The 18,020-nt window shown below is 40.9% G+C and overlaps 1 protein-coding gene across 8 annotated transcripts; it reads left to right on the top strand.

Annotated features, from left to right (window-relative positions):
• Positions 1-3,780: 3,780 nt before the first annotated feature.
• Positions 3,781-16,663, top strand: si:ch211-125o16.4 (neuroblast differentiation-associated protein AHNAK). Of its 8 annotated transcripts, none has more exons than XM_040033875.1 (7): positions 3,781-3,881; positions 8,428-8,537; positions 10,163-10,243; positions 10,344-10,458; positions 10,555-10,730; positions 11,294-12,469; positions 12,665-16,663. In XM_040033875.1, the coding sequence occupies exons 3-7, from the start codon at positions 10,241-10,243 to the stop codon at positions 16,259-16,261; spliced, it is 5,067 nt and encodes a 1,688-aa protein (XP_039889809.1). In that variant the 5' UTR covers positions 3,781-3,881; positions 8,428-8,537; positions 10,163-10,240; the 3' UTR covers positions 16,262-16,663. The 8 variants fall into 8 exon arrangements, with proteins under 8 accessions (XP_039889809.1, XP_039889810.1, XP_039889808.1 ...); XM_040033876.1 differs by having other exon boundaries at positions 11,294-12,614; positions 12,993-16,663; XM_040033874.1 differs by having other exon boundaries at positions 11,294-12,809; positions 12,993-16,663.
• Positions 16,664-18,020: the final 1,357 nt, after the last annotated feature.

Raw genomic sequence — 18,020 nt, 5'->3', positions numbered from 1 at the left:
ACAAAGTATTTCCTGTTTTCTAAGTATGTCTTGAACCAGTTTAGTACAGTTCCTGAGAGACCTGCCCAGTTCTCCAGTCGTTTGAGTAATATGTTGTGGTCGACTGTATCGAATGCTGCACTGAGATCCAGTAAAACTAAGACTGACATTGTTCCACTGTCTGTATTCAGACATATGTCATTAAACACTTTGGTCAGAGCGGTTTCAGTGCAGGTTTTAGACAGAACCACAGCACTGAAACCGCTCTGACCAAAGTGTTTAATGACATATGTCTGAACTGTCTAAAACCTGACTGGAAGGCATCGTAGCAGTTATTCTGTTTTAAGAAGTAACTGAGCTGTTGAGAAACTGCTTTTTCAATGATCTTACTTAAAAATGGGAGATTTGAGATCGGCCTGTAGTTGTTCATTTGTGTCTTGTCAAGATTGTCCTTTTTCAGTATAGGTTTTATTACAGTTTTTAGTGGTTCTGGAAACACACCTGACATTAAAGAAAAGTTGACGATCTGTAACAGGTCTGACTCCAAAGTCTTTGAGACCTTTTTGAAAAAACTTGTTGGCAGGACATCTAAACAGCAGGAGGAGGAGTTCAGTTGACCTAAGATGTCCTCCAGGTCTTTGCTGTTAATAGGGTGAAACTGTTTGATGGTGTTTAAACAGTTTTTTCCTCTCCTGCTCACCCTGGCCTCACTGATAAAACTGTAGTTAGGAGGGGTCGTCTCGATGAGAACAGCTCCACTGTTACTTTGGTCCAACCAAGTTTCAGTTAAAAACATAAAATCAAGGCTGTGCTCAGTGATTAAATCATTAATTAAAAATGTTTTCCCAGCTAAAGATCTAACGTTTAATAAAGCCAACTTAAGTGTTTTAGAGGTATTATTTGCCCCCTCGTGTTTGGGAGCAGTCTGTGGCACACAAGCTATGTTTACTATGAATTTCTAGTAAAGTGCTTCATATGGAGCTGTCCAACTGAGAGCAATCATTGTGACACATTGTGTAAAAGATTTTAGAGATTGAAGTAAAGATGATTTAATGCCATTTTAATTCCTTTATATTCTTCTCTGAACCTTATCTTTAAACTTTCTTTGTGATTAAATTAAACTTGAATGAAAAAGATGAAATACAAAAGACACCAGCCCTCACATCAATGAAAATCGTGACTTTAACTCAAAATCCAAATGAGTATTTCCTTGTACATTTGTAAATATTTTGTAGCCAGCAGCTTTAGCCTGCTCTGGTTTCTTGGTCCTCTGAGGAGGACAGGATCTTCTAGTCACCAGAGCCAGTATTTCTGCCACGATACCTCTGCAGCAGCTCAATACTGGGATGGTCCCACCCCATCTCTCTCACCACTCTCATTTGTGTTCATTACCTTGGTTTGAGCTCTCATGTTGACGATAATAGTAATAATTGTTATTATTATTGTTGGTAGAAGTAGTGGTATTAACTGATGTAAGAAAACAATGTCTCCCATATGTGCGGTTAGACATGCTCACCGAGCTTATTAGAACCTAGAAATTCAGGTTTACTCGTCTGCTGGTAATAAGGATGGGAACAAAGTTAGGTGTTGTGCCATGTTGTTACTGTAAGCACCTGTCTATTTTAACCCCAATAACTGAAAAAACTGTGAATCCTTAAACCTTACACAGTTTTCTATCAGTAGAATGGAGTCAATAAAATGTAATGGCCTTGTCTACATGTGCTCCACCAATTCTATGCTGCCTTTATAATTTAAGCAACATACAACATAATACACATAAGTCGTGTCTAAATTCATGGGCCGCATCCTCCTGAGGACCCGGCCTTCGCGGTCTACGTGGGCCGGGTCCTCAGAAGGTCGGGTAGGCTGGAAGTAAACGGCTGTGAAACTGGACGGTCCAGCCTTCAGATTAGCGTCACCGCTGTCTCTGTGGAGTTTAATAAACTTGGCCGTTTGCTCCTTGCTATCTAAAATATAACAGGACACTGGAGTAAACTCTCGACTGTCTCACACTTCTGTTTAATCAGTTTTAATCAATCAGATTTATTAATCAGATTAATAAAGTTTTATTTATTCTAATAATCTAATAAGTTTAATCTCAGCCAAACCGATTTACTCACAAACAACTAAAACACTGAAAAAAGCCCAACAATAAAACTTTCAGGTTATCTAAGTGACTGATATATTACGTTTAACCTGAGTAGCGAAAGACCGCGGGGGTTTGAAAATGATGTACCGGGAGTTGTGCCGTTCTGGGCGGCTCCAGTGACCCTCGAGCTCCCAGCTAGCTCTCGAGCTGGTGAAAATATGTGATAAAATATGTGATGTCTTGATAAACCGAGCAGATATTTGAAGTTTACACAGCTACTTTCTCGCCTGAAAATATGTTAAATGTTTATTTTGTGACCGAGAAAGAATAATAAGAGTAATATTAAAAACGTAGTAGCGGCCGCCATTGTTGAAAACTGGAATTGGCTGAGCCGCGCTATGAATTCTGGGATATGGTAGGCCACGAAGGACACACCCGACCCATCCTTCAATTCGGGGAAAAGGAGGACGCATTTGTCGGCTGCGTTCGGAGGAGTCTACGCATTTGGACAGCCTTTGTTGCGTCGCTGTGACGTAATCGGCCTACAAATGCGGCCTCAGGAGGATGCAGCCTTTGGACACCCCCATAGTTTTTGCTCTACTCTGAGCTTTGCACAACATATATGTAACCGGTTTGTGCTTCACCCGCTGCAACAGTTTGGCCCAAACAGACTCAGACAAACAACGCCTCTGTGTTGTGTTTTTTAAGAAGGCAACGAGTCTCTGATTGATCGTTGCCACTTTATTTCCTGAATGGAAACAGCGGTGTTGTATCAGTGCAGGGTTTGCCACACACCACTCTGCACTGCACACTACGGCAGAACATCCCATTAGCATTCCACTTTAGCATACAGTTGTACACAATAATAAACAAGTGAAAAGTACATAAACTGGTGTTGGGCATGTGTCCACTAAGCACTTGTTACACTCGGTGCCCATCAGTTAATCAAACATGTTTCATGTGTCTGTACTACTTCGCTATATCGTGTGGAACAACACAACTCACCTCTTGTATGGCTACGGCAGACTGGCAGCGATTACTGCAGCCAGCCTCACCTAACCAGCCACACCGAGAGGGGGCGCTGTTTCCCCATTGCACTAACATTTGTTGCAAGTGGAATAATACCACATAAACACTGTTACATATAGAGGTTTAATGCAAAAAAAGAAAAAACTATTCTGATTAAAGTACAAATTTATGAAATAAACATACAAAAGACATGAAATGATCTATAAATAATGTGCTATTTGCAAGAAGGGGCCAGGTTGGTAGCAGGTTGGCCTTATTATGAAGAAAAGCCATAAGTAAGAGGTCAACTTAATCTGCTTATTGCTAACTCCAGCTACAGGAAGTAGCAATAATATTATCTTGGCACAGGGCTGACTTGACACGGGCGCGGTTGTGATAAGGTGAATGTAGTACATTCATGAATCAGACATTATCCAGATAACATATGTAGAAATAGCTGCAGAACAAATAAAAAGGGAGAATTTTCTCACAGCTGTCTCTTGAAATGGGTGTGAATGTTACTGATTTGTTACAACTGAGTGATCCAATATTTAAAAATGGCTATTTGAAGTTTTGAATTTTGTCTTTTATACATTCCTCAGTTCCTGTTCTGGTGAATGTTTTACTCTTTTTTTTTTAACCCTTTTTTGTGTACTTCCTGTTTTATTTTGACATTTTGATTCCCGGTGTTGTTTCCTTTGTTTTTACTTCTCATGCCCATTAGTCTGACTGAATTCAGCTGTTCCAAATCATTGTTTGATGGTGTTGGAGTTTCCTGTTGTGCTGCACAGTGCACGTCGCAAGTGTAAGTCAAAATAGGTTTTTCTCTGTTTATCAAACTAGTGTTGATTTAGCCATCAGTAATTTTCACCTTTAAGATTTTAATTATATATTCGAAGCCAAAACAAATGAAAATACAAGTTTGAACACATATGGCTTACAGCCTGGTGCCTTATTCTGAACTCCTCTTAAAAAAAACAAACCAAACAAACATATTTTGAGTCAGTAGTCAGTGGCCACCTTTCTTTTGAAATACATAGGATGCTAAGATTGTCTTTTATAAGTGATACTTTGATGTAACAGACAGGTTTTGTTAGTCCAAATGACCATCCTTTCCTTAAGTAGGTTGGATAAGCTGATCTGAGTATTTTATGAACCCGGATCAACTCAAAACAGCCATCTCCAGGTTTTTCAGGGAATTGTCAAAAAACCATATATAGTCTATAGCGAGCAATCATATGTTGTTAATGTCTGGGAGAATGTGCAGACTGCTTTGAGCTACAGTAACTCAATAACCCCTCGTTACAATAAAGGTATGCAGAAGAGCATCTCTGAATGTCCTAAACATTGAAACTTGAAGTAGATGGACTGTTGCAGCAGTTAACCACAGTAAACCGAGGCTCCAGTTGGCGCTGGCTCACCAACATTGGACAGTGGAACTATAGGAAAACGTTGCCTGGTCTGATGAGTTTTGATTTTTGGATCAGAATTTAGCGAAAACAACATGAAAAGATCCGTCCTGTCTTGTATGAGTGGTTCAGACTGGTGCTGTCACAATGTAGGGGATGTTTGCTTGGCACGTTTTGGCCTCTGAATACCAACTGAACACTGTTTAGATGTCACAGCCTACATGGTTATTGTTGCTGACCACATTTATCCCTGTGAGACCACAGTCTTCCAGAAGCATAACACACCATGTCACAAAACTCAAATCATCTCAAATTGGCTTCCTGAACTTGACGGTGGACGTGCAGCTGCAACTGGGCTGCTATGGTGGCAGTACGAACCAAAATCTGAAAGGAATATTTTTAGTACTTTGTCAGATCTACGCCATGAGAAGGGCAAGCAAAGAATGTAGGATTTCTAAAGGACAAAGGGGTTCCAACCCAGTATTAACAAGGTCTACATGAGTAAATGTGTAATTAAAAGGTAGATCATTACAATGACTGATGGATATAAAAATAATATGTACCAGGGCTAGCAAAATCGCTAGCCCGACGTCCCGGAGCTAGCGATATCTCCGGTCGGGGGACCAAAATCTGTCTCAGCCCTGCCCGTCGGGCTATAGGATAAGCCGTCGGGCAGGGCTGAGATAGATTTTGGTCACCCGACCGGAGATATCGCTAGCTCCGGGACGTCGGGCTAGCGATTTTGCGAGCCCTGTGTACATTATGAAGTGCATACCCAAACCTTTTGGTGACAGTCCTGGCCCTGTATCCTTTCTCGTGCATATGGCAAACATTTAAAGTAATTTCATTAAAAAAGACTCGTCATGCTCTGTAACAGGATATTTTAGATATCAACAGCCACAAATGGAAAGTCGTAAAACTTATCTTAAGTCCTGGAAACTAGCCCAGAGATTTTTGATTAGTGACTGTATATCAGGGATATCCAACTCCAGGTCTCGAGTGCCGGTGTCCTGCAGGTTTTAGATCGCGCCCTGGGTCAGCACATCTGAATCACATGATTAGTTCATTAGCAGGCCTCTGGAGAACTTCAGGTCATTTAGCCATTTAAATCAGCGGTTCAGGACACAGCACTCGAGGCCTTGAGTTGCCTACCCCTGTTGTATACAGTGTGGATTTAGTTCCTCAAAACGTAAATACAGAGTAGCGATGAAGTGATTCATCTCACCTCAGAGTCAAGAGCCTCTAGGGCTGTGATGACGAAAACTGAACCTACACATTTGTTTCCATTTAAGGTTGGTGTGGTCATACAAATGAAAAAAGGACTCACACAGAGGTACATGCCCACACAGATGTAAGTGGAGGATGATTTTTGTAGCACATTCTGCTGCTTGAGTGATGTGTTCAGCGAAGGTGCCACAGCCACATTTACCACAACTGCTGTTTTGAAGTTTGCCCCTTGTGCGAGTGCCTCAGTTTGACATACTGTCTCGCAGTATTCGAGATGCTGTTTGGCCACTGAGCCCTATAGCAATTATTATAAACCAGGAGAAAGGACAGATCTTCTGAATGTCTGCACTGAATCAACTGTAATCTGTATTAATGGGTATCTGCATTAGAATTTGTCAGCAGGAGGCTGAAGTTAGGTACCAGATGCTTCTTGCTTCATTTGCATTTGTAGTAAAAGTTTTGCTGATCAGTAATGTCTGAATGACTCTAAACGGTCTTTGTGGACAGCAAGAGAAACCTATTGATGACTGCACATGAAACAGCAAGTTTTGGTATACATACTCTTTATTTACCCTGAAGGAAATTTACATCCATTATCCAGATATCCACCAGCTACAGTGGCAGCCACTAGAGATTTTAATGCTCTGTGGCATATTGTCACACTGCTGAAGTCTGTCTAAGTTAAGGTTTAGCAGAAAATTGCAATCTATACTTTTTATACTCAGGAATTGTCCCTCACTTCTGGTTGATCTTTATTTCACTGTTAGAAACGTAAGGTTGGTTTATCACCTTCAGAAATATTCCAGAGGTGTTTCTCTCAGATGGAGCTGAAGATGGAGCTCTGCTTGGCCCTTGTGTGATCGATGATCTCTCTCACTTAAAGAAATAGACACAGTAAAATTGTAATACATGAAGTGACTCCTCCTGTTTCTTGGAATTCAAGTTTCTGTTGATCTGTGTTTTGCTATCATTTTACATTGACAACACCCTTCTGAGTGTCTCTTCTACACAGTCATCACATTGTATTAACTGGTCACATGGGTTGGGTAGTGACTTGCTGCAGTCGGGTACGGCTTTTCAGGTGACATTCTCTGCAGAATAGCTAAAATGCTTTGCGGGAAAATGCCACTCCAGTTCGTCATCATTATAAGTTGTTCTCCGAAAATGTCTGACAGAATTGTTTCAACACCTAAACAAAGTGGCACCTTATTAGTATGGCAGGCCCATGACACACAAGGCAGACTCGCAGTCGGTCAGCCGACAAGTTATTGAGGCAGTAAAATCAGCAGTGGAAGTGTGGGGGTGTTGCACAGCACAGGCCAACTGTCAACAAAAAAAAGTTTCAAAGAAAGCATCTGTAACTGAGCTCCAAGAGGAGCAGTGTCATACTGTCCCAGGGCTGTGTGCTGAAGGTTGTTGTTGCAGACTTTTGTTAAATTTGATTGCAAATAATTTATATTATGTTTGTCCATTGTGTTATGTTGTAATGCAAAAATGACATTCTCATTATAAAGTAGTGAATGGTCAAGACTAAACATTATTTCAATGTTGTATTTGTTGGAGGGTTATGATGTCTACATGCTCTCAGAATATGTTTAAATTATGAATATGAAAAGTCCTGCGTTGAACCTAATTTCATGTTTAAGAAAGTGTCCGACATAGTTCTTTGGATGCTGCAAACTGAGCGTGCAGCTTTTAGCCTTACAGACCACTCAAAGTGCTTTACAAACTATTTAGGAAGCTAGCTATCAGTTAGCTTAGCACAAACACTGGAAATATTTGGACTCATGGTTTGCTTAGTTTTTACTGTTGAGTTCACTGACACTGAAGCGTGTGCACTCTTGCTGCTAGAAGTTTACTTGTAGCCCATTTGACAATCATTAGCTGTAAAGCAAAATGCCAATTGTGTGACTTTTAAGCCCGTGAAGCCATTAACAAGTGTTTCTTTGTGGAGCTGGCATGCTTTCCCTGTGCCTGTGGGGGTTTTCTCTGGGCCTTCTTCCTACACACCAAACACATACATGCTAGGTTTTTGATTCTAAATTGACCATGGATGTGGAGTAGACAAAGTGCTTGGAAGTATACAAAATACAGCTCTTTATGAAGGTATGGTCAAATGTGGTCAAGGACTAAAGCACTTTGAGAGGTTGGTGCAACTGGGGGAAATGTATGTTTTTAAACACAAGAACATTTATATCTGTTTCAGTTTTTACACGCTTTTAATCCTGCTGTCCTAGCACCTCATCAGGTCATTGTGCTGTGAAAATTGGATTACAAGCTTGAAACATAATCACGTTTACTTATTATTCTTGTTAAATTTCAGTGTACTAAATATGTACAAGTATACCAAAATGAATAAAAATGAGTGCAGCATTAAATATGGCAGTTTTTAAGGAATGTAGATAATCAGGAGTCTTTAACTAGCAAACAACAACTGTTTAAAAAAAAAAAAAAAGACACTGAGGCAAAATGAAGTGTAAGCAAGTGTTGCTGCTTGTTTGTACCTTTGTGGACCTGGTTAGTCCTGTTGATAAGGAGTGGTGTTTCTCACTCATACATCTTTCTCTTGTGCTTTCTAGTCAGGTTTCGGCTGCCTAAAGGCCTAGTCTGAAGTTAAGGTGTGTGGGGGTGTGTGTCTGTGTGTGCGGATTTGTTGCAAGGGGGCTCCAAAAGAGGCGGTCCTGATGCTGCCTAACCTGTTTGCCTGCATTATAGGTATTCAACTGGCAGCTTCACCTCGTCCTGCCCACAGAGCAGCAGTGATACACTGAAGAGGAGACATCTGGCCCTAGGCTTTCCTAAGGAGACGGTGTCTTTGGCACGCGGTAAGTCCATCAAATCTCAGTTTGGTTGTTATGGCACAATCTATGATTGGAATAAATTGGAGGAGATTTGATAAAAAAAATACCTTAATGTTTATTCATTTCAAAATCTAAAAATTGCATTTCAGTAAAATGTACATTGTAGTTGGTATAGGTTCATCTCTGTACTTAACATCAGTTACATTTATGTTCTGGAGAGTAAAAAGTTTTCATTCGAGTACTGAGACTGACCCCCGTCCTCTCACAGACTTGGGTGGAAAGTCTGAATTAATACTGAAGCCATTTAAGGATGAGGCGTTTGCTTATGTTTTGCCTCTGGTGTCATTGATTTTTTTTAAACATATTAAATTGTTGTACTTGTATGTCAGCACCAAACTGCAGAGTTTGTCTGGCGTAAAGATTTTAAAACAGGTTGACCACAACTGTGGGCATGCCAGACTCTGCTGTCACTGGACTCACACCCTGTTTGATTGAAGTTGTTTCTTAAAACGTTGCCACCCTGGATACACCTATTAACGGCAATGCAATTAGTTTTTTAAGAAGTGTCTTGTGACTTCACTGCCTTTCCTGTTTGTTGCTCATCTCTGGTTTGGGGAACCATAAGGTAGAGCCTAAAACCACTGCCCAGTTTCCTTGCAAGTCAAGAATGCCTGAAACGGCATCATTGAGCATATGACTAAAGTTTTCTGAGCTCTCACTGAAGAATTAGATTTATCTACTGTCATCTGGTTATTAACTGGTTAGTAGTTTCTATATTTAAAGAAAGAGAACTCCTGGGATGGACTGTGTTATCACCAGTGGGTGTTGGCCAATAATAATCAATTAGCAGTTTTGTAAGTATTGTTTTGTTTTTTTCAGAAGTCCTGTTTGTTTCAATTTGAGTGACTGTTTTTACCACATCTGATTTCTATTTGAGTTGAATTTAAAAGCATGGTGTTGACGATCGTCTGACTCTTAGCTCTGCTGGACAGTATAAACCTGATGAAGCAGATGCTCATGAGTTTAGGGTTTTTATCACAGCATGTCTAAAACCTGCTCCCTCATATTCTATTCTTGCTGCAAGTGAATTACGTTAGTGTTTATATGCAAATGTGTTGAGGTGTGGTCGAATCCAGTGTGTGTCAGTCAGAATGCATCCAAACCAACTGGTTTAGATGCCTACATACACCTTAACAAACCTGGCAAAGGCTTTAGATTCCTGAAGTGTGAGACAATGTGGTTTGTGGGCGTCAGAGTTTCTCTGTCAATTCAGAGTCAGGAAAAAAATGAATAAAAGTACCAGCTCTTCTTTAAAAAAACAAAACGCGTTTCACTTGTGTGTCTCCATGTGGATCGTATTATCAGGTATTACAAAAATGTTATTGCACGGGTAGAAACAGTGACACACTATTTTTTTAGCTGCACCTACAGTATACCTAAACCAGTGTTTTTATTAATAAGCTGAAAGCTGCATGTTGCTGCATTGTTTGTGATGAGAGATCAGAAAGAGCACAGCTTTTAGAAAAAATAAAATGATCCGATTTTACTTTTACCTACAAAAACGACATTCAGCATTGCTTCCCTGCATCTTACTTAGTCGGTGTCAGCTTTAAGTAAAAGCTCCCTCTGCTTTCTTTTGTGTTTCACAGATAATATTGCTGTAGTTCCCACATTCGCTTGAATTGTCATATGAATTCTGTGATGTGGATGTGCATGTAATAGAAATAATGGTAAGTATAACAATGCTAGACATACAGTGGCTAACAATCATACACAAAAATGTAAACAGTGCCTGATGTAAAAATCTCATACTGTGTATTCTAACCACTGTCAAAGGACCAGGACAGCAAGAGTGCAAGCTTCTCAGAAAGCCTCGTGCTGGATAACGCTGAGAAAGGAGTTGTTGTTGCAGGAATCAAAGACAACACAATCTCTCCAAAAAGTGGTAAGATAAACATTTCAGATTCATTTTTGTTAGTTTTGAAAATTCAATAAGCACTAATAGAAAAAAAGAATGTGACATTATTTCTGCTCCTTTCAGGAGAAAGGTTGGTTGCAGCAACAATACAACTTGATGAACTTGAGGAAAACGATGTGCAGAAAATCTTGAAGGTGCTGGAGCCATACGAAAGAAACATAAATCTTGTGACAAAGAAGGACTTGAGCCCCGGTGTTGACCTTGGCTCTTTGGGAGTAGGTCTCAAAGATTCGGCAGCGGTAAGCATCAAGCTGTGGGGAACATTTGGTTTATGTTATTATAGGAAAGACCATAAAATATGTTTTTATTTATACATTTTTAAACGTTTTTGTGTATGAGAACTGTTGAAATATTGACTTTCAGTATTTCAATAAACTGTCAAATCACAATATATCTGAAAAGATATCCAGTTAGACATTAAATCCTTTTTCTAAAAACTGCATATGTGAAGCCTAAAATCCCCTACGTAAAAATCTTTTTCTCGAATCTGTTACCAAAATTAAGCAATAGTAAGCATATCAGTGCTTTCTAAGAAGACAGGTCAGTTTGCTTATTTCAACATGCATCAGTAAAATATATATATTGTAAGTGACCTAATGTATGGGGACGTTTTGTGAGGTGGTGGTGATTTACTTAATCTAGTCCATCCTATTCGTCCATGACATCTTCTGTTTCCCATTTCTACCCCCACCTTGCTGCAGTGCAGATGAACTGGACATAATTTGTGCTGCTCAGAATACAATTTTGGTTAATAGTCATAAAGTTAGTGCTTTAATTTGTTTTTTTTTTTAATTACCAACAGATATTACAGAAGGATCTGTCGCTGGATGCATCAGCTCAGGGACCAACCGTTTCCCTTGATGGCCTGAATGGAAAGCTTAATGATGCACAAGGGTTGGGGGTAAAAATAAGTGAAACGACTCTTAATGGAGACCTTCCCAGTCTTAGCCTAAATAAGCCATCAACTGATGCTGGTGCCACATTTAAAATGCCCTCCGCAGGGCTTACGATGCCAGACATAAAATCAGATTCAAGTGGAACCCTAAAAGTACCTGATATCAGTGTCTCAGCTCCCAATCATAACACTCCCATTGCAACACTAGACATCAACAAACCAGAAGCCGAAGGCAAACTGACACACAAGGCCCCGAAATTCACAATGCCACACTTCAATCTACCTGATCTTGATGCACCAAAAGCAGACATTGATGTCTCTGGTGATCCAGGTCTTCCTTCAGTCATTGGAAGTATGGAGAGACCAGGCCTCAACCTGTCAGCTCCAAAGTTAGATTTGAAAAGTAATGATTTGGAGCTGAATGGGCCAAAAGTGGATTTGAATAGTCCTGATGTAAATGTAAAGGCCCCAGATGCTAATATTGAGGCACCCTCAGGGAAAATCAAGTGGCCCCATCTAAAATGGAAAAGTCAAAAACTCAAAGGACCAGATGCCAACTTAAATGCTGACCTGTCCACACCTAATGCCAGCATTTCCACACCAAAGATTGATGGTGATCTAAGTACCCCAGATGTGAATGTTGGCTCAGCTCAAGCTGATATTAAAGGCCCTGATCTAGATGTTCAAACCCCAGATCTTAACGTTGATGCCCCTTCTGGTAAGATCAACTGGCCTCACCTGAAATGGAAGAAGCCCAAACTTGAAGGATCAAAAGCAGACTTGGACATGGATGCAGACCTAAAGAAACCTGATTTAAGTCTTTCAGCTCCAAAGATTGAGGGTGACATTAATGTACCAAATGCTGAGCTGAGTCTTCCAGAAACAGAGCTAAAGGCCCCGGGTGTAGATGTTCATGCCCCAGACGCTGACATTGATGCTCCTTCAGGAAAAATTAACTGGCCTCATCTAAAGTGGAAAAAATCCAAACTTAATGGGCCAAAAGCTGATATGGACCTCAATGCAGATTTAAGCCCACCAGATGCTTCAGTTCCAAAAATTGATGGGGAGATTAGTACACCTGACATGAGCCTCAATTTACCCAAAGCTGACGTTGATATCAAAGCACCAGATGCTGACATAAACCCACCTTCTGGCAAAATCAAGTTCCCAACACTGAGAAAACCTAAATTCTTGGTTTCTGGGCCAAAGGTGAAAGCTCCAGATGTTGATGCTGATGTGAAAGCACCTGACCTCAGTCTGTCTGCTGAAGCACCTGATGCTGATCTGAACTTACCAAAAGCTGACCTTGATATCAAAGCACCAGATGCTGACATAAACCCACCTTCTGGCAAAATCAAGTTCCCAACACTGAAAAAACCTAAATTCTTGGTTTCTGGGCCAAAGGTGAAAACCCCAGATGTTGATGCTGATGTGAAAGCACCTAACCTCAGTCTGTCTGCTGAAGCACCTGATGCTGATCTGAATTTACCAAAAGCCGATGTTGAAGCACCAAATGTAGACATTGAATCTCCATCTGGAAAGATCAAGTTGCCCACTATGAAAAAGCCAAAATGGTCAATCTCGGGTCCTAAGGTTAATGGTCCAGATGTTGATGCTGATGTGAAAGCACCTGACCTCAGTCTGTCTGCTGAAGCACCTGATGCTGATCTGAACTTACCAAAAGCTGACCTTGATATCAAAGCACCAGATGCTGACATAAACCCACCTTCTGGCAAAATCAAGTTCCCAACACTGAGAAAACCTAAATTCTTGGTTTCTGGGCCAAAGGTGAAAACCCCAGATGTTGATGCTGATGTGAAAGCACCTAACCTCAGTCTGTCTGCTGAAGCACCTGATGCTGATCTGAATTTACCAAAAGCTGATGTTGAAGCACCAAATGTAGACATTGAATCTCCATCTGGAAAGATCAAATTACCAACTATGAAAAAGCCAAAATGGTCAATCTCTGGTCCTAAGGTTAATGGTCCAGATGTTAATGCTGATGTGAAGGCACCTGACCTCAGTCTGTCTGCTGAAGCACCTGATGCTGATCTGAACTTACCAAAAGCTGACCTTGATATCAAAGCACCAGATGCTGACATAAACCCACCTTCTGGCAAAATCAAGTTCCCAACACTGAAAACACCTAAATTCTTGGTTTCTGGGCCAAAGGTGAAAACCCCAGATCTTGATGCTGATGTGAAAGCACCTGACCTCAGTCTGTCTGCCGAAGCACCTGACCTCAGTCTGTCTGCCGAAGCACCTGATGCTGATCTGAATTTACCAAAAGCCGATGTTGAAGCACCAAATGTAGACATTGAATCTCCATCTGGAAAGATCAAATTGCCCACTATGAAAAAGCCAAAATGGTCAATCTCGGGTCCTAAGGTTAATGGTCCAGATGTTGATTTAGATGCTGGTGTTTCAACCCCTGACTTGAATCTCTCAGCTCCAAATATGGATGGTGAGATAAATGCACCAGATGTGGATCTAAAGTTACCAAAAGCTGAACTGGAAGCCCCCAAATTTGATGTAGAATCTCCAGATGTTGACATTGAAGCCCCATCTGGAAAATTCAAATGGTTCCAATTCAAGAAACCCAAATTTGGCACACTGAAAGGTCCAAAGGCTGATATTGACTCTAATGTGACGATACCAGAGGTGGGCCTCAAAAAGCCTGATGCAGAAATAAGTGCACCAGATGTTAATCTTTCTGCATCAAATATTGACGCCAATATCAGTGGCCCAGACCTTAACCTTGGTGGTCCAGATCTTGATCTTGATGCACCTGATGCAAAGGTGAAGTTTCCCAAATTTAAATTTCCCAAACTCAAAGGATCACAAGTCCAGGGTCCCAGTGTGGATGCTGATTTAAAAACACCTCATATTGATGCAAGTCTTGATACACCAAAAGCTGAAGTGAATGCACCTAGTGCAAACCTCAGAGCGGAACCTCTCTCCTTGTCTGCACCAAAAGTTAATGGTGGTCTTGATGCACCAGATCTTGACGTAAATTTACCGAAAGCTGATCTAAAAGGCCCCAGTGTAGACATTCAAGCTCCAGAGGCTGATGCCCATGCAGGAAAAATCAAGCTTCCCCAAATAAAATGGCCAAAGTTTGGCACATCGGCGCCAAAGGTGAAAGGACCAAATCTTGATGTTGATGCTGATCTACAACGTCCAGATCTAGGTCTGTCTGTTCCTGATGTAAATGCAAAGTTACCCAATGCAGACTTGACAGCACCCAATGTTGAACTAAAAGCATCAGACTTGAGTCTCTCAGCCCCCAAAATTGAAGGAGACATTGGTACTCCAGGCATTGATGCTGGTCTTAAAACTGGTATTGATCTTTCTGCACCAAAAATTAATAGTGGCCTTGATGCGCCAGATCTTGACGTAAATTTACCGAAAGCTGATCTAAAAGGGCCCAGTGTAGACATTCAAGCTCCAGAGGCTGATGCCCATGCAGGAAAAATCAAGCTTCCCCAAATAAAATGGCCAAAGTTTGGCACATCGGCGCCAAAAGTGAAAGGACCAAATCTTGATGTTGATGCTGATCTACAACGTCCAGATCTAGGTCTGTCTGTTCCTGATGTAAATGCAAAGTTACCCAATGCAGACTTGACAGCACCCAATGTTGAACTAAAAGCATCAGACTTGAGTCTCTCAGCCCCCAAAATTGAAGGAGACATTGGTACTCCAGGCATTAATGCTGGTCTCAAAACTGGCATTGATCCCAACGTGAATGTTGGTTTGCCTGAAACTGATATCAAGGCACCCAGTCTACATCTGCCAAAAGCTGACCTCCAGTCATCTGATCTCAGCTTGAAAACACCAAATGTCAACCTTTATCCACCAAAAATTGGTGGTAGTCTCTCAGCACCAAACATAGACACGAGTATGCCAAAAATTGAACTAGAAGCACCCGATGCCAATGTGAAATCTCCAGATTTGGATGTCAACCTGCCAGAAGCAGACCTCAAAGATTCCAATATCCAGTTGAAAACTCCAGATCTGGATTTGAATACCCACCTTGGTGACTTTAAAATGCCACATTACAATCATCCAAAACTTGATCTTTCAAGTCCTGAAGTAGAAGCTCCCAGTATTAATCCCGCAATTGAGGCTGGAATTAAGGTACCTGGAGTCAGCACAGATATGCCTACAACAGATGCACACATCTCTGTTCCTGCAGTAGATTTGAATGCACCAAATGTAGGTGATATTAAAGGACCTGATGTAGATGTGAAAGCTCCAGATGTAGATGCAAGTCTTGAAAAGCCCAAGATGCCACATTTCAAAATCCCAAAGTTTAGTCTTTTTGGATCTAAAACAAAATCTCCTGAGACTAATGCCAGTGCAGATCTTGAGGGGAGTGGCTCTGACTCTGATGTGGTGGAGGTGGAGGTTCCTGTATTCAAGTTCCACAGACTGCCCCAAATCAACATTGATGGCATTGGAGGAATTACTGAAGCACTGAGCTCAATAAAATCTGACTTGGAGGAGAAGGATTTTGTTTTCAGTAAAGGAATCCGCTTGCCAGTAGTGAATGCAACAGCAAAAGGAGGAGAAAAGATTGACATTTTGGAGAGATTGAAAATCGCAAGAGAAAAGGCGTCCTCAGTGAATGTGTCGCCAACAGAAGAGAAAACTGATATTGACCTACAACACACTGGCGCAGGTCTTGATGCTAATACATCTACAGGTGCAGGAGATTCGTCTTTGGTCAGAGGAGGCACTTTCAAAGTAGACAAACCAGAGTCTACGCTGGGGCTGACCGTACCTGATATTTCTACATCAGATGAAAATGACAAATATTCACTGAGCCTTTCTAATATGCTTGGCCTTAATGTCAAGGATTCTGATGCCAACTGATCGTTCAAAGGTTGGCCTGATAAATGAAGCTCCAGTCCATAAATGTATGAATACATGCAGCTTAACTGATTTTCATGTTTTAGTTTGTGACATAAAAAGAGAGACTAGCTGTAACTAATCCATCTTGTTGTAATTTTAATAATAATTTAGCGTAATAGAGTTCAGTTGTTGATACAATCTATGTATATTTTCCTGTTATTTATAAGCTTTTTCTAAATGTTAATTTGAAATTACTTTACTTTCAGTATTGCTTGTGATCACCATAAACTTTGTCTAGCAAGTGCTTTACTAAATATTTTAAAGGATAAATGAATTGTGTGAATGTGTTACTCTTTGTTCAATAAATCATTACAATGTCCAAAATAAGAATGTCCAGTAATTAAAGCCAGAGATGGTCTGTAATTGTTGAAACATCCCTCCATACAAGTGATTTAACCCACGGTCCATTCCTGCCATACCACTTGATATGATGAGTATAAAATTCTAACAACCTCATTACATTACATATAGGTAAATACTAGGGGTGCAACGATATTCGTATCGATATTGAACCGTTCGATACAGTGCTTTCGGTTCGGTACGCATATGTATCGAACAATACAACATTTGTAATTTATTTTATCAACTTTCCTTCTGACGATGCTGTCTGTGTTGAGCGCTCAGTGAATCTGCGTTCGACTACTCCGCCTAGGCTGCACTGTCGAGCACAGATCCACTGAGCGCTCAACACAGACAGCATAGTCAGAAGGAAGAGTGCAGGGCAAGCTAGCAAGACAGAAGTTAAGCTCTCCTTGCAAGATGGACCTCCCCCACTCTCATTCAGATCTGGCGTTTGGAATTATTTTGGTTTTCATGTGACGTATGTACGGTGGCCCTGAGAGGCCAAACGGACTGCAACTTCAGAAAACACTTGCAAAAAGAAAAATGCAGCAAAAAGAAAAACGCTGCAAAAAGAAAGACGCTGCACTGCAACTTCAAGAAAAACGCTGCACTGCAAAAAGAAAAACGCTGCAAAAAGAAAAGCGCTGCAAAAGCACACAAAGCACAACGGAAATAGGAAAAAAGACAACGGAAATGTTCCTGGGGAGACAATAACCTGACGGACCAGTTGCACGAACCAAAACAAGCTGTCTTTTTTTTTTTTATTTTTTATTTTTTATTTTTTTAACCAAAACAAGCTGTCTGTCACTACCCGATCCGTACCGGAAACCCGATCGGTCACCCGCATGCGCAGGGGTTTTCTTCTTCTTCTGTTCGTTTAATGGCAGTTTACTCCCCAGTGTACGAGGATACCGCCACCTGCTGACTGAGCTAGTGAACCCTATTGTAAACTGAATTAGCGTCATCACAAACGTGTGTTACATTTGATTTAGTGATAATCGAGTGTGTTTATGCTTGTCTGTGTGGAGAGGATTGTTGGAATAGTGATGATGATGTCCGCTATCACTGTCAATTGCCAGTAAACACTTCATCTGGCTGATGAACCTTCACGTGACATATTATAAAGTCTGTATTATTAACTCTGTCATTAGGCACCATTCTTCTTATTTGACGGTGCTGTTGTTCAATAGGGGAACGCTCTCTGTTGAGGAGAAAAGAAAAACTTTGTTGCGGTTACGGATTATCCATTGTTTAAATGTCCCGGTAGTCAAAAAGGCTGTTGAGAAATGCTAGGAGCTAAATGGGTGCTAACCGTGTCATTCAAATATATTGAATGTCGCAATGTTGGCAAAGAGAGGAAGTGACGTAAGATTTGCGC

This window comes from Simochromis diagramma, unplaced genomic scaffold (assembly GCF_900408965.1).
Source record: "Simochromis diagramma unplaced genomic scaffold, fSimDia1.1 OVJJ01000176.1, whole genome shotgun sequence".
NCBI lineage: Eukaryota > Metazoa > Chordata > Actinopteri > Cichliformes > Cichlidae > Simochromis > Simochromis diagramma.
Note: the sequence above shows the minus strand (reverse complement) of the source record. Positions and strands in the feature narration are given on the sequence as shown.

What these genes read in the sequence shown, in the direction of transcription:
- si:ch211-125o16.4 (XM_040033870.1), top strand. An exon ending in CACAATCTCTCCAAAAAGTG is followed by an intron (nt 10,459 to 10,554) that starts GTAAGATAAACA and finishes TGCTCCTTTCAG; the next exon opens with GAGAAAGGTTGGTTGCAGCA. An exon ending in GTCTCAAAGATTCGGCAGCG is followed by an intron (nt 10,731 to 11,293) that starts GTAAGCATCAAG and finishes AATTACCAACAG; the next exon opens with ATATTACAGAAGGATCTGTC.